This window comes from Phaenicophaeus curvirostris, chromosome 14, assembly GCF_032191515.1.
Source record: "Phaenicophaeus curvirostris isolate KB17595 chromosome 14, BPBGC_Pcur_1.0, whole genome shotgun sequence".
NCBI classification, from domain to species: domain Eukaryota; kingdom Metazoa; phylum Chordata; class Aves; order Cuculiformes; family Cuculidae; genus Phaenicophaeus; species Phaenicophaeus curvirostris.
Window position 1 is genome coordinate 12,927,812 of NC_091405.1, and position 22,566 is coordinate 12,950,377.

General features: G+C 40.5%; 1 protein-coding gene across 1 annotated transcript in view; it reads left to right on the forward strand.

The window, feature by feature from the left end:
• The first annotated feature begins 1,892 nt into the window (after positions 1–1,892).
• The window catches only part of LONP2 (lon peptidase 2, peroxisomal), a 36,601-nt gene continuing 15,927 nt past the window's right edge, over positions 1,893–22,566 (forward strand). Inside the window, exons 1-8 of the mRNA XM_069868122.1 lie at positions 1,893–2,149; positions 3,974–4,208; positions 4,858–4,989; positions 6,977–7,099; positions 7,975–8,138; positions 8,847–8,941; positions 10,527–10,785; positions 16,613–16,754. Of these exons, the coding sequence (XP_069724223.1) occupies positions 1,917–2,149; positions 3,974–4,208; positions 4,858–4,989; positions 6,977–7,099; positions 7,975–8,138; positions 8,847–8,941; positions 10,527–10,785; positions 16,613–16,754 (1,383 nt within the window). The 5' untranslated portion in view covers positions 1,893–1,916. The remainder of the gene's footprint in view (positions 2,150–3,973; positions 4,209–4,857; positions 4,990–6,976; positions 7,100–7,974; positions 8,139–8,846; positions 8,942–10,526; positions 10,786–16,612; positions 16,755–22,566) is intronic.

The window sequence follows — 22,566 nt, forward strand, 5'->3', positions numbered from 1 at the left end:
CATCAGCCTCATTCTGCTCGTCTGCCACCTCTGCAGCCACAGCTTGCACTAGGTTCAGCCTTTGGGCACACTGTTGAGTCACAGGGCTTTCTCGCAGGGTCTCTTTGACTTGAGCTACTTGTGTGTAACTTATGGAAGTTCTGTTGAATGAGAAAGTGGTCAGGTTAGTGCTCCGTTTGTTTCCTCTTCTGGTGTTCAGCGTTTTTTCATGCTAAGGAAGGCAAACAAACACAACATTGCAGTGTCTGTCTGTCTGTGCTGCGGTGCCATCTGCCAGAGGCTGCAGACAGCCTGGTGCCTGAGCGGTTAGGTAGTCTGGGACCAGAAACGCTCACCATGTGCCTAACAGGCTGGCCCGGTTTGGCAACCCCCAGCCAGGTTGGTAGCCAGAATGGGTCAGCTCTCAGTCCTGATCCCCGCCTATGGGAAAGGGAAAAGGGAGATGAGAAAGAAAGGGACTTGGGGGTTGCAAACAATCACTGAGACTGCTTTAATGAAACAACAGTAATGAAAGGAAGATAATCATAGGGAATAATAAAATATATACATATATAGAAACCCAATTCAAACTCCCCCGATAACCATACAAGGCTTCTCTCACCAATAACCAATTACCTCGGTAAGAAGCTTAGCTGAAAAGTCAGAAACTATGTTATAGCTGTCTTCCAGTAGTTAAAGGGGGCTACAGGAAAGCTGGTGAGGGGCTCTTTATCAGGGAGTGCAGGGATAGGATGAGGGGGAACAGTTTTAAGCTGAAAAAGGGGACACAGATTGGATATTAAGAAGAAATGTTTTCCTGTGAGGGTGGTTAGGCCCTGGAAGAGGTTGCCCAGAGATGTCCTGCATGTCCCCTTCCTGGAGGCGTTCAAGGCCAGGTTGGATGAGACTTCGAGCAGCCCGATGGTTGTTGGTAAACCATCTGGTATCGAGCAGCAGCCCGAGAGGTGTTTTTGTGTGAGGGGAGAGCATCGCCGTGCAGCCCAGCTGGGAGGAAGGCTCACTGAGCTGTCAGATTTACGGCATAAAAAATGTTAACTCGTAGTCAAATTGCATATAATAGAGAATCATAGACTAGTTTGGTTGGAAAAGACCTTTGAAATCACCGAGTCCAACCATACCTGCTCACCACTAAACCAGAGCCCTGAGGACCTCGCACACCGTTGTTTTCAAGACCTATGAATGCTCTTTAACAGTATTCCTGGTGTTGCTGTGCTCCTTGTGGGTTTCTCTGAGGGGTTCTTGGCTGCAGGCAGCCCTTTTCCTGCCCTGGAGCCTGAGCTGAACTGGGGGAGCCAGGGGGTTAAAAAAGGGGGTGCCAGGGAGTTAAAGGGGGAGTCGAGGGATTTGCGGGGGGGGGTAAAGGGGAAACTGGTGGAGTCAAGGGGGAGCCGGTGGGTTAAGAGGGGTGCTGGTGGCTTAAAGGGGAGCTGGTGGGGTTAAAGAGGGGAGCCGGGGAATTTAGGGGGAGCCGGGAGGGGGGGCAAATGGGGAACTGGTGGAGTCAAAGGGGAGCCAGTGGGTTAAAGGGGGTGTTGAGGGATTTCGGGGGAGCAGGGGGAGTGGGGGCTAAAAGGGGAACTGGTGGAGTCAAGGGGGAGCCGGTGGGTTAAGGGGGTGCCGGGGAGTTAAAGGGGGAGTCGAGGGATTTAGGGGGAGGTGGGGGGGGAGGGTAAAGGGGAAACTGGTGGAGTCAAGGGGGAGCCGGTGGGTTAAGGGGGGGGCGAAGGGGGAACTGGTGGAGTCGGGGGGGAGCCGGTGGGTTAACGGGAAGCTAAACGCCCCAGGGTGACTGCAGCGACCCCTCTGCCTTGTGCAGGAGGAGCCCCGCCCGGGGCGGGCCGGGGGCGGTGCTGGGGGCGGTCCCGGGGCGGTGCTGGGGGTGGTCCCGGGGGCGGTGCCGGTGTCTCCGCGCGGCCATGGCGGCGGGCAGCGCCATCCAGATCCCTTCGCGGCTGCCGCTGCTGCTGACCCACGAGGGCGTCCTGCTGCCCGGCTCCACCATGCGCACCAGCGTGGACTCGCCGCGGAACATGCAGCTGGTGCGCAGCCGGCTGCTGAAGGGCACCTCGCTGCGCAGCACCATCATCGGCGTCATCCCCAACACCAGCGACCCCACCTCCGACTGCGAGGACCTGCCCTCCCTGCACAGGTGCCGGGGGCCCCGGGGCGGGGAGGGAGAGCTGGGCGTGAGCCGGCAGTGGGACCAGGGGCCGAGAAGGCCAAGGGCAGCTTGGCTTGGATCAGAAACGGCGTGACCAGCAGGTCCAGGGAGGTTCTTCTCCCTCTGTACTCGGCACTGGTGAGACTGCTCCTCGAGTCCTGTGTTCAGTTCTGGGCCCCTCACCACAAGAAGGATGTTGAGGCTCTGGAGCGAGTCCAGAGAAGAGCAACAAAGCTGGTGAGGGGGCTGGAGAACAGGCCTTATGAGGAGCGGCTGAGAGAGCTGGGGGTGTTTAGCCTGGAGAAGAGGAGGCTGAGGGGAGACCTCATTGCTCTCTCCAACTACCTGAAAGGAGGTTGTGGAGAGGAGGGAGCTGGGCTCTTCTCCCAAGTGACAGGGGACAGGACGAGAGGGAATGGCCTCAAGCTCCACCAGGGGAGGGTCAGGCTGGACATCAGGAAATCTGCATGCAGGCCGGGGAGTGAGGGGCTGCAGCCCTGCGGGTTTTGGCTGGTTAAATGTGAGCCAGCAGTGAGCCCTGGTAGCCAAGAGGGATACCGAGCTCTGGGGTCACCAGCATGGAATGCGGGTTTTGGGGTTTGGTCAAGGGTGGGGATTGTCCCACTCTGCTCCTCACTGTTTGGCCCCACTTGGAGTATTGGTTGTAATTTTGGGTGTACGGTGTGAAAAGGATATAAAGTGACTGGGGAGCATCCAGAGGAGGCCACAAAGTTGGTGAAGGTTTTATAGGAGAAGCCACTTAAGGAGCAGATGAAGTGACTTGGTTTGTTCAGCCTGGAGGAGACTCAGGGGAGACCTCCTGGCAGTTTGCAGCTTCCTCACATAGGGGGGAGGAGGAGCTGGTGCTGAGCTCTTGTCTTTGGTCATCAGTGATAGGACCTGAGGGAATGAAAGGGAGTTGTGCCAGGAAAGTTGGATATCGGGAAAAGGTTCTTCACCCAGAGGGTGGTGGGAGGACTGGAAGAGGCTCCCCAGGGAAGCAGTCACAGTGCCAATCCTGACAATATGCAAGAAGCATTAAGACAACACCCTTGGACACATGGTGTGAATGTTGGTGTTGTCCAGTTTAGGGATAGGAGTTGGGCTCCACAATCCCTCGTATCCCTTCCAGCCCAGGACATTCTATAATTCTAAAATGTGGTTACAGAACACAGACCAGGAATGTTAAGGCTGCCACAGGTGTTGCTGATCATGTTTCTTCCTAAGAAGCAGTGGGGGTAGTGACCTCCTTCACAAGTGAAGAGGAGTTGTATTTCCGTGGGATAGAGCATGGGTAAACTAACACACGGTAACCCCTGCTCTCAAAAGTTTATCAGTAGACTTTGTACGGTTTTGCAAGAAAATAACTTGTTTTTCAGATCTGCTTAAACAGGTAAGTGGGGTCCAAAACATTCAGCAGGAGGCTGACAGTATCACTGAAGAACTGTAAATTACAAACACTCTATTTTCCAATGTATACTGCTTAAGCAGAAATGTCAGTGTTTCTGTCTACAGCAGGATCCATTAAATGATGAGCAAATTACATGTGTTTCTAAATTGTGTTATAATGTTTCTAAACTGTGTTATATTATCTTAGTTAATTTATTAGTTAGCTCATTAATTTTCATGTTTTAGGGTTTGGTTTTGTAATCCGCGTTACAAAGGAAATTGTATAATTTAGTTGCTTTTCATGATAAGGAACTGTGACCCAGAAAGTTCTTGAAACCTATAGCTCGATCGCTTCTTGATAAAGGACACACAGAATATTCTGTGGAAGGTGCCTATTAATATGAGGATTTGATCTGTTTTTAGGATTGGCACTGCTGCCTTGGCAGTTCAGGTCGTTGGTAGCAACTGGCCCAAGCCGCATTACACGTTGCTGGTTACGGGTCTCTGCCGATTCCAGATCCTGCAGTTGCTGAAAGAGAAGCCGTATCCTGTTGCTGAAGTTGAACAGTTAGATCGACTTGAACAGTTTACTAATCAGCATAAATCTGAGGAGGAACTCGGAGAGCTCTCAGAACAATTCTACAAGTATGCAGTGCAGGTAAATTGTTTTAATCCTGTGTATCATATATCAGTATGTTTATGCATGTATTTGGGGGGGTTGTTTGCTTCCTATCTACTTTCTCTTTCTATAGTTCTTCTATTTTTCAATGACTGCTAGTGGAGTTTCAGCACTTCTGCTACAATTTTTTTTGTTATAGCTTAGAGTTTCTGTGTTGAGTTCCAGGGAGTCTATGCAGTTCATTGCAGAATGAGTCTAACTGCGTGTATTGGTGCTCTGATAAGTTGGTATCCCCTCTAGAGCCTTGATTATGAACAGATGTCCCCAGGTATAATGAATTTGAGTTTAAAGGATATATAGAAAAAGAGTCATTGTAGTGTTAAGGTAACTGGGAAAGTTTTCAGTCAGGATGTGTGTGGGAAATAAGAGATGTAGGCATTGAGAAAAGTTGCAAACAATGATTATATTTTTGAACTTCTCGAACAAGCAGAAAGCTCAAAGTCTTGATTGCCGTCTGCTGAGTTAGTGCCTCATTTGCAAGCTTGTTTTGTATTTATTTCTGTAGCTTTTTGGCACAGTACCTAGACACGTTTCACAGTGAAAGATGCAATCCTTTTTAGGTCAGACACTTAAATAATGTAAAAAGAGAAATGGCAACCATGAATATTGTTCATTGTATTTCTTACAGTTGGTTGAGATGCTGGATATGTCTGTTCCTGCAGTCGCAAAGCTGAGACGTCTTTTGGACAATCTGCCCAGAGAGGCTTTGCCAGATATACTGACATCTATCATCCGTACATCCAATAGAGAGAAGCTTCAGGTATTGTGTTCCTAAACTTGCTTAAGGGGAGTTAGGTGCTTAGGTGTTAATTGCTTTTAGATAATTTTGAAATTGCTCACACTTGAGACTGTACAGTGATAATGCCATGATGTGCTTGTGTTGCGACTGAGTAAGAATATTTGTAAGAAGTTTAAAGTGTTTATGTCAGAACTCACATAATAGGTAAATTCATCTAGTTAGTGTTGGAATTGTTTATTTTGTTAAACAATGAATACAACATGGACTTCCTGTTTCCACAACAAGGATGCTAAATCTCTCTTCAGATTGTGTTGAAATCTTGCTTACTTACCACAGCTGACAGATCATTATACATCTCTTAATACCATCAGCTTCACAGGCTGGTTTTTTAAAATATTTTTGAAAACATCTTGAAGCGTGGAATTTTTAAAATACTGAGACACTGATTAAACTGGCATCATATGTCAAAATAATTTAGTTGCAAAAATTATGCTTATGGCTTGATGCTTACTAGTTTGATTTCTATATTTGCTTGTTGTGTCTGGAAGTATTGTTTATCCTTTTCTTTTGTAATTAAGCTGCCTGGAGGAGAGGGACCTGGGCGTGTTGGTTGACAGCCGACTGAATATGAGCCAGCAGTGTGCCCGGGTGGCCAAGAAGGCCAATGGCATCTTGGCTTGTATCAGAAACGGCGTGGCCAGCAGGTCCAGGGAGGTTGTTCTCCCTCTGTACTCGGCACTGGTGAGACCGCTCCTCGAGTCCTGTGTTCAGTTCTGGGCCCCTCACCACAAGAAGGATGTTGAGGCTCTGGAGCGAGTCCAGAGAAGAGCAACAAAGCTGGGGAAGGGGCTGGAGAACAGGCCTTATGAGGAACGGCTGAGAGAGCTGGGGGTGTTTAGCCTGGAGAAGAGGAGGCTGAGGGGAGACCTCATTGCTCTCTCCAACTACCTGAAAGGAGGTTGTAGAGAGGAGGGAGCTGGGCTCTTCTCCCAAGTGACAGGGGACAGGACGAGAGGGAATGGCCTCAAGCTCCACCAGGGGTGGTTTGGGCTGGACATTAGGAAAAAATTCTTTACAGAAAGGGACATTGGGCACTGGCAGAGGCTGCCCAGGGAGGGGGTTGAGTCACCTTCCCTGGAGGGGTTTAAGGGACGGGTGGATGAGGTGCTAAGGGGCATGGTTTAGTGTTTGATAGGAATGGTTGGACTCGATGATCCGGTGGGTCTCTTCCAACCTGGTTATTCTATGATTCTATGATTCTACCCGTGCTGCACATTCAACCTTGAATCAAAAGCATAAGTCGGGTTCTTTCAAAGCACAGCAAATAAAAATTAATGCAGTAATTTGGAGTGAAGGTGTGTACTGTAGTGAATATCCTGCTGGAGGAAGGTACATTACCCATGTACCGTGTCTTTTTTTTTTTTTTCAAATTAGAAATGCTAAAGAAAAGAGCAATCAGTGGAAGCTGTGGGAATACAGAAGAACCAAATTCTACTCATTTCCACGTGTCAGTTTCATCAAACAGGGGAAAGGAATAGTGTATGCAGTTTTAAACAGGCAAACAGAATAAACAAAAAAACTCAAGCCAAAACCAAAGTTAAGGCAAAGGGTGATTTTTCTTTTTATTTTTTTCCTCCCCTGGGCTAACTAAAGAGATCGTGCTGTAACTTTATGAGAGAGCTAGCTCTTTTCCTGAGGCTCAGTTACTGAAAAATAGAATGCTGATAGATGTTTGCCACAGAAAATATAACTGAAATATTAAGGCACTTTAAAAAGAGATGGATAAAAGACTTTTCTGTTTTGGAGTGCTTTGTAGTTTTGGGATCCAGGCCCTTCAGGCTGGGTTTTGTGTACTGTGTACTCATTGCTTTTCTTGCTACCTTTTTTCCAAAACCATCTATTCTTTAACTGTTTAAAAGGCAGCAGAAGTAGCCTCCGTGTTCCTCTCTCCCAAACAGATGATCTATCTGCATGATCTAGTTGGCTACTTAAAACTTCTCGCTTTTAGATTTTAGATGCTGTTAGTCTGGAAGAACGGTTCAAGATGACTATACCATTGCTTGTTAGGCAGATTGAAGGCCTGAAGCTGCTTCAGAAAACAAGAAAGCCCAAACAGGATGATGATAAAAGGGTATGGACCTTTAAATGTGGGATACTTACACATCCTAAATAAGTATAAAGACGCACTTTTAAAGATGCTGCATGATTTTAATCTGTGCAATGTTTTAATCTATAGCCATAATGTTTTGTAGCCAGCCTGGAGCAGTTTAGATAATGCCTAAAACAGAAAATATTTTTTACAAACTGCCAGAGCTTTACCTCTTTTATTTATTTTGTTTTACTCATTTATTTATTTTAATTTGCTCACTTTCTGACATTGAATAAATGCTCTGGTTCATTCAGAGAGTCATTTGGTGCCTATGCCTTTATTCGCATGGTATGAATGCACTGACTTTTGCCTCATGCAATGAAAGGTGTACCTTTTACTAATGGCATTGCAGGTGAATTGAGCTTTTGAAATACAGATAAAGAATGTGTGCTGTAAAATGTAGCTTGCTCAGCTAGACTTGCTGCGTGTAACTATACTTAGGCAGGTTAGTAAACAGGAAGTAATTGAAAAATAAAAAAAAAGGTAGCAGTGAAGATTTATCTGTTCTGTAAAGATTAGGCTTATTGTCCTTAACAGGATGGGCCACGATGCTGAAAAAGTCACAAATAACTCCCTTCGGTTTAGTTCTTGTCTTCCATTGTCCACTAATTTAGGATACACAATAAATGCACTTAGTAAATACATACAGTAAAATAAGAACTGTAACTTTTTAAAGCAGTGCCAACAAGACCTTGTGAAGTTATTTATTGGATTACAGTCTTCTGAACTTTTCTGTGATGGAGGCTGTCCCAGCACCTTATATGTTTTAGTCATGGTTTTCATTCAAAGCTGAAGCACACGCTTACTTGAAAACCAAAACCTGGTACTATTTTCTGGCTCTGTGTTCCATTTCATAGGTTGTAGCTATTCGTCCTAATAGAAGAATCAATCACATTCCAAACATTACAGAAGATGATGAGGAAGAAGAAGATCATGACGATGTTGTCATGCTGGAAAAAAAGATTAGAACATCCAGTATGTCAGAACAAGCTCTTAAAGTTTGTCTTAAGGAAATAAAGAGGTAGGAGACTTTCCAAGAGTAGTTTCTTCTTATTTTTGTTTCTCAAAATAAATCTTATATTAACCTTTTCTTATTTATTGATATGTTTGCGTTGGTTGTATTTTGGAAATGATTTAAAAAAAAATCTAATAGAGCACTGGTTTTGCTCATGAATTTTAATCATTTCATCTTTTTGGAACATCAGAGGTGATGACAAAGAAATACAGTTTTCTAGATGTTGTTCATGCATTAATGTAACACTGAGCTGTATGCTCCAAGCCTCTGTGTTGAAAACTGAACATCTCAAATGCTAAATAACGCCACGGTTATTAATAATTAATGAACAAACTGACCTGGTGATGGAGTCTTTATTTTTAGCCCCCTCTTATTTATTGGTGAGAGGATAACTGTGCTATCTGTGGTAATAGGATGCTTAACAACCTCTTTTTCACTGAAGATGCATATAGAGTGGTGCATGCATTATGTATGTATAGGCCACTGACTCTTCTTCATTTCTCTTTGTATCCTATAAGTGACAATATTATGCAAAGGCAATTGCCTAATTGACAGTGTAGTGACTTGCTTTTTTAGTATTATGATTGTCAGAAAGTAAGAGGGTGCGTTTATGCCCCTAAGTTTGCTAAATATCTATTATATCTTATGGTGCAGAAAAGTCTTACTTCACAGTTAATTCCTGATTAACCTGAATTCTGTACGTGTTATTTCCAGATTAAAGAAGATGCCTCAGTCAATGCCTGAATATGCTTTGACAAGAAATTACTTGGAACTGATGGTAGAATTGCCGTGGAACAAGAGTACAAAGGGTAAACCCTTCTATCGTTGATTGTTGCACAGACATTTTAGGACAAGTAACCATCATGTAAACAATATGTACTTAAGTCTGTCTTGCAAATGTTTGTCTCGTTGTCTGATTGTAAAAATGTCATTAATGTGTTACGTCTTACAGTCTGCCTGGCTTGAAGTTTGATCTGCATACTGGATAACCTGTGTAACTCAGTTGTATATCTGAGAATGTGAATTTAAAAAGTATTAAGAATATCTATACAGAAAAATGAAGGAGTTATTATTTAAAATCTGTGCTAGCATGTATCTAAAATCATGAAGAAAAGAGCATCTAATTAGTTTTTATCTCAGACAAAAAAGCTTTTGTACATTTCTGTAGCATGAGTCTTCCCGAAGAAGGATCTGGGTTGGTATTTAAGTTAATTGAGTTTGGTAAGGAACAAAGGATGAAAAAGCAGAATTGTAGTTAATTTTAATAATGACAAATTCAGGTGCAGTAGAAAAACTCAGTATCATGTCAGCATTGTACCATAGTTTTCAAAAGTTGTGAGTTGAGTGTGATACATATGGGAACAGTATGCAAAAATGGAGAGCAAGGAGAGAGTAGAAAACAAAACACGACTTTTCTTACTGACCAACCCAAGTAGATTAAGTGGGCAAAATGACTTTCCAGAAGGTGTGCTGCTAGACAATAGGGTTTTAATTCCTCCTAGCAGCTACTGAAGAATGAGGCTTTTGAATGGCTTTAAAAAAAAATCTGATTTTAAAAAGAAATATAGCATAGCACACCAGCAGAAACATCTCTCTATCTTTTGCCTTTTTAGATTGTGTGGCAATGAATTTTGGCTTTTTTTAAGCTCTTGTAAATATTTTCTTCAATCATCAAATTGTAAAAGATTTGTCTAGAGATCTTTGCAGATCTCTGTGGTATTATTAAAAAATGAGTTGGGTGTATATATGGACACTCATGTCCTAGCAGAATGGTTTTTTTTGGTGAAAGTTGCTCTTTGATCTTGTAAAATTATGCCATGTCACACGGAGTTTGAACTTTTTACTTTAAGCGAAGTAGATTTGCATTCACGTGGGTGATGTTTTGGACTCCATAGCTCACCTTAAGTGTTGCATAGGAAGTAAATCCTGCCTTTGAAGCCAGTAAGGTCTTGTTCTGTTTGCACAATAGTTAGACTCGTATCATAAGTAGATGATGAAGACATAGGGATAAATTTGTCTTTTGAGAAGAACTTAGAGTAGCAGACTTATTTATGTGAGAAAGCAAATACTGAAACATTCACTTATCATTGAATCTCTGTTCTAGAATATACACCAAGTTCATTTGAACGAGATTTCAATCTGTGACACAGTGAAAAGGTGTTTTTTTAAAAAAAAATTCATTATCAGTACTGTGATGTGTCCAGCTTATGTCTGATTTCCTTATTAAAGGACAATTATACCCTTATTTACATTGTCTGAAATATAGGTGTGTCCAGGGGATTGCATTGATGAACATGTTTGAGAATATGTTTATTTTTATTGTTCATAGAATGAATTGTTTCCATTTTTAAAGGTAAATGTGCTGATACCTTTTCTGTTGTCAATGATTGATAGATCGTCTTGAAATTCGTGCAGCTCGAATTCTTTTGGATAATGATCATTATGCTATGGAGAAGTTGAAGAAAAGAGTTCTGGAGTACTTAGCTGTTCGACAGCTTAAAAACAACCTCAAAGGACCCATTCTTTGCTTTGTGGGGCCCCCAGGTGTTGGTAAAACTAGTGTTGGAAGATCAATTGCAAAGACTTTGGGTCGAGAATTCCACAGAATTGCTTTAGGAGGAGTCTGTGATCAGTCTGATATTCGAGGCCACAGGTAACTACTATTTCCTTTACTAACTGTGATTTTTTTTCTTTTGTTTATTACAGAATGTGTGATTATTTTCATTGTTTACCTAATACAGAGAAACTTTGCTTATTTCAAACAATGGTAGTGATTCATTGTTTTTTCTTGGTGTTTAATTTCATCTTTGGCCACTTCTGTACTTTGAAGCAATTCAGTAGAAAGTCTGATGCAAACTCTTAAGATTTGGGTCTGCTTTTTCTACTTTTTAAAGAGGGATGTAAAGATTTAACTGTGCAAAATAGCCTGTGAGTAGCAATGCATTACTTTATACCCATGTTTGTTGCTAAAACAGGAGGAGAAACTGAGAGTGATAGTTAAAAGTTGCTAGAGGATAGCAACTGAGTTAATATCTCAGACTTGTTAGTGTACTATTTCCCCATTTCAAAAGAAAGTTTATGCAAGGGCACCTAATCTGGAAGATTTCAAAGGGGATTTTTGGGTGACTTTCCTTAAGACTTGCTTTTGGTCTTGCATCTCTTTGTGTCTACTTCTTAGTCTTTTATGCCCATTTGTTTATATTAGTCTATTCTCCATTCCTTGCAACTGGAAGCATAATGAATGGGTAATGTAAATAAGTAACTGCCAAGCATCAGTGCAGCATTTTTGGTTCCATTAAACATATTTCATGCTTATTACATGCAGTGTAGGAAATTTGGAATGATAAATTTGTTAATGTTCTAAAGATCTTTAAAACTATATGGTTTGTTCCTTTTAAAGTAATGTTCTTGAATAAAATTTCACCTTACAACAGTAGGTAAATTATTGTAAATTAAAGCTGTCTGTTACTTCTTTGATGACATGCAGCAGTTAATTTTTCCCAGTGCCTGTGCTGCTACTTTCAATCATTAGAATACACCATCATTCTTTCTTCAGTTCCAGGTTATTCTGTCGTTTTTTCAAGGCATAGAAAGGACCTTGTTATTCTTATCACTTCCCTGTGTAATTTTAATGAAAACTTAAAAGAAGTGCCATAATAAAGGGTCGTTTTGTGATATCAGACTTCAGACTTTGGACTATGTAAGCTAGTGGCATGTGTGAATGGGTTGTGGAAGCTGACAGTCCTATCTGGAAGGAATGTGGGAGACTTACTGTGAAACCTTGTGCTGAACTATGCTTAAACTTCTAGAAATCTGGAATATAATGTATTTCTGTGAATCTAGGGAATAATATACTACTGGTCACTTCTCAGACTGGAAGGTGTAAGATGAAAAAGCACTAAAACATGGATTTTGTACTTGATGACAACTTGAAAATTCTGAGTTGTTTTGTAACCCTTTAGCTGAGCACCATTGAGCAACATGCATTTATTCCTGCACATATTCTGTTGCAGATTTGCAGGAGTTTTATTTTCCTGTTTTTCATAGAATCATAGATTCTTAGAATCACTAGGTTGGAAAAGTTGGAAAAGACCTTTGAGATGATCAAGCGCAACTGTACTTGGACACATTTGACACCTAGAGTTTGTAGCTTGAAAAAATTACCTGTAGTTTCTTTCTTAGTTTAGGTTCAGTCAATGTACCCAGCAGCCACTGAAGGTTTGTAGATGCATTTGTTTTAACAGGGCAGCACTCTGCACGTGTGTACACGATTGCTTATGGTATGGATCCTTAAAACAATTAAAAATGTGATTCCACAACAGAGAATCATAGAATACTTAGGATTGGAAGGGACCTTAAAGATCATCTAGTTCCAACCCCCTTGCCATGGGCAGGGACACCTCCCACTGGATCCAACCTGGCCTTGAACACCTCCAGGGATGTTGCTATTCGAACTGAAACCGCTAGAGGCTGTTGAATGCCAAGCATTATAGACATAAGTAACTTCTGTGGGACAGAGCAGGACTGGAGGCTTTGTAACAAGGAAACCACATCTTTGAAATAGACTTAATGAGTAAAACTCTCATTGACCTTTACTCAGTTGCCAGTAATTCCTTTCCCCCTCTTTGTTTAATTTTGTTTTGTTTGGCTTTCTGTCTTGTGCTTAGACCTAATAAAGAATAAAGACAGCTAGAGTCCTGTGGTAGTAAGGCTTTAACAAACTTTTAAATCCAGATGTTTGTGCCTGTCATTGTAATATTTTTGACAGCATTATTAAACTATTAATGCATGTTAGAAATTATAAGTTCATGTTAAATATTTACTTGAAGTTAGCTGACGGGAAGTGTTAGATAAGACAGGTTTTTTTTTTCATCGGCAAAGGAAAATGCTGTCTAGAATTAGCAAGAATGTCATGTGGTTACCCTTCAACAAATATAAAAAAAACTTCAAAGCAGTGAGTGCAAGGAGTTCCTTGTAACCAACTGCTTTTGCAAGCTTTTTGTTGTTAAAATCAAATGCAACTGTTGCATAATTTTTTTTTAACTCTACTTCCTGTTTTGTCCTGCTTTTCTGCTTCTCAGAATATGATTTAATTGAAACTACAGCTTTTCTCTAGACCTGTCTCTGTAATGTCCTTTTGCGTGAATAAATCCTTCAAGTTATTCCTGGTCAAGTGAATCCATATTGTGCATCTGGTGGCACAGAAAAGAATGGCAGAGGTGGTCTAAAACTGGAGGAAGCAGGCTGCTGTTCTGAGTTTTACTGTTAAGTAGGCTGGTTTTCTAACATTGCTTGTTAGGAGTCATGCTTTTTCTCCTAACAGCTCCTTATTAGGCTTTAAAGCTCGAGGATTCCACTAGCATTGCAGAATGATACTCTCTGTACCTACTAATGTACTCAACATTTAAAAAAATGTACTAAATGTACTAGAACATAAACAAACAAACTGTGGTTCAGTTTCATTTGCAGGCAAATACTGCCTGAAATAGCTTTCACTTTGGCTGCTTATTACTGTTGTTGGTGAAAGGTGCAGACTGATAGATTTAGCAGGCAAAAAGGAAGATATTTGAGGGCAGCAGCGTGGGGAGTGGTGTTTCAGAAGTGTGCTGGTCCGTGTGACGTGTAACCAGGGCAATCAGAAACGCCCAGGCTTTGCCATTTTGCTGTGGGTTGTGTGCCTGCAGCTGGTGTTTGTGAATCCTTTTTTTGATCAGATGAAGAGTAGCAGCCACTGTTCTGCATTCCCAAAATGAAATAATCATCTTGGTACAAACCCAGAACTGTTCTATTAGACATCCTCCAGCTGTTGTTTGCATTTACTGCTTGTCTATACCATACATTAAAGTTCGCTGGTTTGCGCTTGTTGTTAACTTGTATTAAAAAAAAATAATTAAAAAACCCCAACCCACCCTGAAGGATGACATAGAACTTCTATCCAAGCAGCTCGCTGCATTTAAGATCTCCTCAGTACTAATGTTTTGTTTTATACAGGAGCACTTATGATCTTCTCTGGGGCATGTGGGTGTGGTTTTCTATTCTCAAAAAGGAAAGACGCAATTGCACCATTTATTTATAGTGGTGCTGGTGAGATCACTGTGAAGCTCGCTCTTTCTCTCACCTCTGTGTGAAGCACTATATTGCCTTTGCTTTTCTATTTCTAGAAGTTTGGGTAGTTTATTTCTGGCATAGGGCTGCGATGGGGACTTGTTCAGGTGCACCTGTGTGAGAAAAGGTGTGACTCCTCACCTGTGCAGCAGTGCTGGTAGGAGGGCACAGCACAGGCCTTGTTGCACTAGAAGAAAACAAACCTCAAACAGCTGCTTTCACCTGTGAGAGGAATAGCTTTGCTGTTAAAAAGGTAGATACATTCCCATACGAGGACAGGCTGAGAGGGTTGGGGCTGTTCAGCTTGGAGATGATAAGGCTCCTGGGAGACCTTACAGTACTTAAATAGGGATACAGGAAGGCTGGTGAAGGGCTCTTCATCAGGGAGTGCAGGGACAGGATGAGGGGGAACAGTTCTAAACTCAAACAGGGGAGGTTTGAATTAGATATTAAGAAAAATATTTGACTGTTAGGGTGTGGTGAGGCACTGGCACAAGTTGCCCAGAGAAGTCGTGGATGCCTCATGCCTGGAAGCGTTCAAGTCCAGGTTGGATGAGGCTTTGAACAACCTGATCCAGTGGGAGGTGTCCCTGCCCATTGCGGAGGGGTTGGAACTGAATGATCTTCAAGGTCTCTTCTGACCCAAATCATTCTATGATTCTGTGTTTCTATTGTTGAAATAATGTACCAAGGAAGAAGGAAGAGTGTTTAATGTTCACCTAATTATGTTATCCTGTTACTGGCAGAAGTAGAATATTAAAAAGTCAAGCTGCATTGTCTCTGAAGCATATAAAATTATTTACTAGTGCACTAAACACCTTTTGTGGAGAAAAAAAAAAACAACAAACCACCAAACCACCACCACCAATAGAACGACCACCAACAATAGGACCACCTCCACCAACCAAGCCACCCACCCAAACCATAAACAAAAAAATAACAACAAAAAAACCCCCAAATAAGCCCCCAGATTGCTATAATGATTAATTTGATTCTACTGGTAAATTATTCACTTCAGAGAACTTTAGTTCTGCTTCAATCTTGTAGTTTTCTGATTGCGTTTTTTTAGAACCATTGCATTCTTTTGGCAAGGTTGCTTATGTGCAGATGGAGAACGAAGTGGTGCACTAGTATAATAGCTCCCCCATGCAGATTCTTGATTTGTAATAAATGTTATGTAGTGTAATCCTTACTGGTGAAGAACCCACTCACTCGCTGCAGAGTAAGACTAAAACGAAAGCAGTGAAGTGATAAAACTATTGCCTGCTGGCTGCTCCAGACTTTAGCAGCTGTCTCATGAAGGTGGTAATAGGCAAACTGAAATTTTGATGCGTTTCTGGCTATTTAGAAGATCTTAAAGACTTTTATTTTTGCTCAGATCTAGAAGTAAAAACAATAATTGCAATTTGTTTCTTCGGTGGTTAAATATTACATGGAGCTAACACCGTTGCTGTGTGGCTTGAGTTGTTTTTTTTTATATTTGAAGTCTGTAGTATCTTTTGAAATTACTCCCGTGGTATTTTTGATTTTGTTTTTCTAAATGTTGTCCTGTTTATTTTGGACTGTATTAGATCATATGGCAGAGCAGGCTTGTTCTGCCTATCTGCTTTGTTATGGTCATGAGATGGGTACTATAATTCAGCACTTTGTGTATCTCTTTCTTCTTGGGTGACCAGTACTTCATACTCTTCATTTCAGTATTTTGTTTAGTTATGGCACAAGCAGAAGAGGCTGTGATAAATGCAGCAAACAAGATATATATATATATAGATATATATCTATGGAAACCATAGTTGCTCTATGCATTGTTAGGAAAAGTTTTTACCATCTTTGAATAAATTCAGACTCATAATTTTTTTATTCTGCTGCACTGTGTATTTCATGTTGAAATGGCATCATAGATACAATTATTCTTTGTGAATATTCTGTACATACAGGGGATATAGACAGTTCAGCATGTGGGGAATTTTGCCCTAATTTGTAACATGCTGTGTAGATTCTGTTGTGGTGACAAAACCCCAGTATTATAATTATTAAACTGTTGGTATTAATGAGGTTCCCAAATCTGCTTCTGCTTGTTCATACAGTACAAGGATGTTTGCATGGAACCGTGTAAAATGTCTGCGAGCCATAAAGTTTGGATATACTTTAATACATATGTTTATCCTTCCAGACCAACTAGTACACCACGGAACTGAAAGTTTCCTCTGCTGATATAATTGTTTATATCAGTTCAGATGCATATTCCGTACTTTTATCAACTAGTTCCAAAAAGTTTTACTGCTTATTCTTATATTTGAGTTTCATTTTTGATGTTTCTACTCCTGTTATATATGTCAGGCCTCTCTTTCCTCATATACATTTACTTCTCACAGACGCACCTATGTTGGCAGCATGCCTGGCAGAATAATCAATGGACTGAAGACTGTTGGGGTTAACAATCCAGTATTCCTGTTGGATGAGGTTGATAAACTAGGGAAGAGCTTGCAGGGGGATCCTGCAGCAGCCTTGCTGGAGGTAAGAGATGTTAGATTACAACCGTTGTTTCGTTTGTAATTAAAATACTGGACTAGGAAAGGAACATTCACTGGACAAAAGAGAGCAGGACAGTGCCAGCTTTTTTGTTCAAATGCCACCTTCTATTTTGACGTTGGATTTCTGTAAGTTACTTGTGCACAATGCAAATGCTATTACATAGTGTGCAAAGTGAGATCCCTTTATTCTCAGTGATCTATACTTAAATACAAGGATGTATTTTCTTCTAAGCTTTTTGTATTATTTTACGTTCAAGCCTTAGACATCACTTATTTGGGGGACTTAAAGACATTGGTTTTTAGTGACCAAATGCTATAAGAAAGAACTGTAGAGCAGCCAGATGGTAGCTGGACTTGGAGCTTTCCATTTCTTTCTTGGAACAATTTTAGTGTGTTTTTGAAGCTTTTGACGGTGCAGGCTTATACTGGAGCTAAGCATTTTACCTAGCATGTAATATGGACTAGTTGCATGTTTTGTTAGCAATGCTTTAATTAGTGGTGTAGTTGACTTTCTGAACTTAAGCTTTTTGTTTACATCACAGATCCTCACTCCTTGACTGATTTTGACGTGGTATTTGCTTTCTATCAGAGTCAGCTACTCAATGTGGTTTTTCTTCTGAAATTCTGGGACTCAGGCCAAGATATAAATTAATCTAATTTTGAAGTATGTGGTGTAGTTATTTTATCACAAGTGTTTAGAGGTGTTAAAGTTGACTTGAAAAATCTAGGAGATACAAGTAAGGGCTTCGGTGAACGAGACACTTGTTGGAATATTTTGTAAATCCATCAATTGTTGAGGTGTTATTATTTAGATTAGTTGTTGGCATTTCAGGAGGCTAAAATTTCAGTGATCCTGAAGTTTAATTGAGACCTTTGCCTTGCAGGCTTTATGTATCAGAGGAGTCTGTAGCAGAGAGAGCAATAAGGAGTTGCCAGAACTTTCCTTCTGTCTTCTTTTTCCTGGGAATATAGTACATGATGGTATCCCAGTACAATTCCTTCTTCCGCTGACTTGCACATTCAGCAATTTCATTCTAGCAGTTTGCTGGGGAGAGAAATGAGCAACAACTCAGGGATGGGGAAGAGACAAAGAACGTTGCACTTCCCCAGCATCGTAGTGCAGAAGGCTGTGTACATCTTCCTGTACTAGCACTGATGATGAGGAAAGGAAGGAATGATGAAGGTAATGGTGCAGCAAGGCTGGGCTAGGCTGAAATGCTTGAGGCTGTCCAGAGCAGAAGTACCACAGGTGCACATTTAGAATTCCCTTATACTGCTGAATTTTTACACTATCTCACTCTTTTTTTTTTTTCTTTATGGCTATAGGATCTTATCACTGTTTCAGCTGAACTCCTTCTGTGATTGTTCTTTACTTGTTTCAGTCAAAAGGAATTGGATTAATAAAATACATTTATGCAAATTTTGTTGGCTAGCCTGGCTCGCTTCCACTGAAATGACTTAGAGCATAATCCTGGAAGCATCTCAGTTGTTAGACATCAGGTGTGGTAGCTTCTGTAGCTGGGCAGTTGTAGGTGGGAATGAAAGTGGCTCTGGTAATATTTGCCTACCAAATCATCGTAATGACTCTCTTTGACTGACAGTGCTTAATACAGTGGTTTGAATATGAAAAATGCTCCTTAATTTGAGGTGTCATAGGCTCATCTGTATGCTCTATGACTTACTGCAAATGAAATGTTAATTGACATTCTACAGATATCTTTATTTTCTTCCTGCTAGGTAGTGTAAAATTACTGTTTTGACAAGACCAACTAGTTCTCTGAAAATCCGCGTATGAACAGGTTATGATTTGAGAGCTCTGTTTTGATCTTTGCCTGTTAGCACGAACTAGTAATAATTTAAATGTGCTAGAAAAATACAATGGCTTCACTTTTTTAGCTTTTAAATATGACAGTTATGGTCCTTTACCCCGTATATTTCTTGAGTGTGTAGTACAGATTTCTGGGGTAGATGAAAAGCCTCTAAGTGCAAGGAAAACAAGACTAGGGGAGTGTAACAAATGTTTAAATGCATTTTCTTTGTACTTTTCACTTGCATGATTTTATTTACTCTTTGCTGTTAATGGTAATGAGCTCTGTTTCTGAGATTGCTTTTGTCATTTCTCCTTTAGATATTGAGTGAAGTTGGCATAAATCTAGTCAATGCATGGATAAAAAATACAGGACAATGAAATTGTGTTAGCATGTTGGGTGTTGTTTGCTGGACAGTCAAATTCACTTATAAAGCAATAATTTGGCATTTCTTGGAAAGAGAATAACTATTTTTGGAAGTGTTCCAATCATGAATCCAGATCTGTAATTTTGTTAATTTTATTCAAACTTTGCTGTTTTAATTTATTTTACATTTCCTGTCTTGCAGTAGAGAATTAGCATTTCTGTTCTTCTATCATATCAAGTGCCCGAGGGCAAATGGAATTAAATTTTTTTTATTTTTTCGTGTTTGATTTTTTTGATACATTGTTGCTGCTTTGGAATATTTCTTTTTTCCATTTTTTAAAACCACATTCTTGGTGCTATTCAACTCAGCTCCTGCTATGGATTATTCTAGCTGAGGCTTGTCAAGTTAGCTTCCAACTGTCTGCTTGGGCTGCAGTCTTTATGTAAGTCGTTGCTAATTGACCATTAGTTGCATCTGGAGAAGTAATTACTCTATTAACCATGCCTGGGCTTCTCCCCTGTGAGATCTGTATATCCCTCTACTGCTGTCTAAACATCCTGAAGCAGGTGTCTTACCTCTTCTAATGGAGAACTCATGCCAGAACTGTTATGCCTGGACATAACAGCTTAATTTTCATCTGCCTGGTGTGGTTTACATTGTTGGAAAGTCTATCTAGATTGACCAAAGGTGGCTATTATGTAGGAGAACAAACAATAGTAAGCAGCCACCTAACTGGCACACTTGTTTTTCAGACTGCTGCTTCCTGTTTGGTAAGTGCCATCCTTAAGTAGAGAAGGCACATCTTTTTGTCCTTGATGTGTAGGTGTGTTAAATTCTCACTGACTGTCTACAGTGGGATATATTCAAGAAGAAAATAGCTATACCCTGTAAGTTTGGAAGCAAAGCTCGATGTTTTATAATTGCCAGATATGTATTTATTCTTTTATTCCTGGTGCTTGTGCAGAGTTATTGCCTAAGCAAGACAGAATGTCTTCCTATTTCCAGTTACTGTTCATCTGCAAGAGAATGTTTTAGTCTAAATTTAGATGACCTCTGTTTAAAACAGAAGAAGACGGAAATGAATCCAAGTGCTTGATAGTGAGTTTTTGTATGCAGGAAAATTAGACCAGGAGCATAGCCAGGGAATTAAACGTTCATGGAACTTATTCTGGGTTTTGTGGTAGTAAATACAGAGAAGGCTTTGTATGCGTGTGAGCTGTCAGCCGTAAATTAACCAGGATCTTTTGTTCACTGAATGTTCTTTTTGTACCTAATATTTTTGTATTAGTTGAATATCTTTGATAACTTTAGCACAGACACCAACCTGAAGAATGGTTCTATTTGCTTTGGAAAATCTGTTTTAAAAGCGTAGGCATGCTATTATTTTATGTCTTATTTTAAGAAATAGTTACCATGACAAATTTTATTAGTACAGAGAAACTCTAGCCCTTGATTACAGTTTCCTTTTCCTTTATTGGATAGTACAGTTTGTGCCTGAGTACAGTATCAGTATTTTGTATGTATTTATAAATAATGTAATCACCAGCTTAGCACTTACTAGGGTTCGTAAGGATTTCTAGTTGCAGACTAAAAAGGGATGAATGTGTGTAGATAAATGTTATAAAACCCCAACTTAGTCTGCTAGAATATGTTGGTTTTCAGCATCTTTGGAAGTAGTTGCAAGTGCTTCACCTGGAATTTTGTGGAAATACCATGTTATCAGTGTTTTTACCAAAAAAAAAAAAAAAAAAGGATGAGTTGAATTTGAATAATTTGCAGGAGTAGACTTTGAATGGAAGACTAGATCTGCATTCTCTGGAGAAAGTTTGTAGATGCTGTGCTTGGATACACTGCCTATTGTTGTGTCCCCCTACGTTTTAGGGCTAGATTGTAGGACTAGTTGAGGTATGGTTGAATTATGCATCAGTGTACTTGGCTAGTCAGGATACTTCAAGGCATTTGCCTTTGTCAGTAAAGAAGGGAGTAAATTATAGTGGCTGCCTGCTGAAGAGAGTAAGAAAAGCTTTTGAATAGCTTATAGCCAGTGAACAATGGCATTCACTGAGTTTCAACCTTAGTTTTAGATTAGGTATATGCTTCAGTATGTTTTAAGATTTCACTAGCAGAGGGCGTTTATAACTTAGATTTTATTCTAGCTGCAATGCATTACCAAGTATTAGTCTTAAATCTGTTCAGCACTTCAAAATAAAATCAGAAGTCATTCCTTTTTTTAAAAAGTTTCTGCTGTGTTTCTGGCATTGTGCAAAACCAGTATTTTACAAGTTTAGATATGTTTTATGATCACAACAGATCTAAAGATTTTTAACTTTTTGAAGACTGCACAGAATTTAAGAGTAATGAATATTCAGAATTGTGTCTTTCCTAACCACCTAAGTGCTCAAATTCAGTTTTTTAGAATTATCAACACTGTTCTTGGCTATAATTCAAGTTGCTAAGACAATGGGTGCATTCATTTGGGTATAGGCAGAGAAATTATTTTGACAGCAGTGTGCTATTTCTAAGGAGACACATAGGTCCTATTATTTGTAATGTGAGAAATATTCATGTTGGTGTATCACTGATAATTCATCATTTGGGAAGGAAAAGTGTGGCAGTACTTTAAAGGGGGTGTGGGAATGAAACTGGTTTATAAGTGGTGATAGAGAAGCCAAGCGTAGATTTCTATATGCACTGAACTTCCAGTTTTCAACACTTAAAAAAGCTACAAGAAGGCACCTTAGCACGCTTGTAATCCACATGTGTAGGATATTTATCCCCTAATGTAGAAAAACAGCTTATTCAAGTAATAGCTTAAATGTATGCAAGTGTTGCATTAGCACATATAAGTAGTAGTGCTATGAAGGCAACAGGAAGCAATAGGAAGGTAATGCTGTTATTTAAGCTGTAGTACTACTTAAGCAGTAAATTTTTGAGGTTGGTCATACTGTATGTTGCTACTCTGTAGTGCTGGATTAAGCTTGTCTCTGCTTTTTTTTTGTAATCACAAAATTTGGGAAAAAAAGAAAAATTCAAAGGTTGTGTTAAGAAAGCCAAAACTCTCTTCAAATTAAGAGTTGCATGGAGTGTCATGGGCAATAAGAGGAGCTTCTACTACTGTATTAGTAGTAAAAGGCTGGACAAAGTGAGTGGGGAAGGTGATTTAGTGACAGCCCATAAGGCTGAGATGGTCTGTGTTCTCTCCTGTGGTCTTCACAGTGAGATCTCTCAGGCTGATGTGATAAAAAGCAAGAAGAGTTACCCAGCAGGTGATGAGGGTTGGAGTCAGGGATTACATGAGAGAATTCTACCCATGAGAGCACATGAGCTGCTTTTCCAAGGCTGCTAAGAGTCCTTGAAAGGCCACTCTGTACCATCTGTGAAAGGTCACGGAGATAGCTTGCAGGAGGGACTTGATGACTGGAGAAATGCTGCAGCCATCCTTAGAAAATGGTAAAAAGAACTAATGGGGAAACAACTTTTTTTTGCATGTGGTGTGGAATGTTTAAGGCACGGGTGGACGAGGTGCTGAGGGATATGGTTTAGTGTTTGATAGGAACGGTTGGACTCGATGATCCGGTGGGTCTCTTCCAACCTGGTTATTCTGTGATTCTGTGAATATA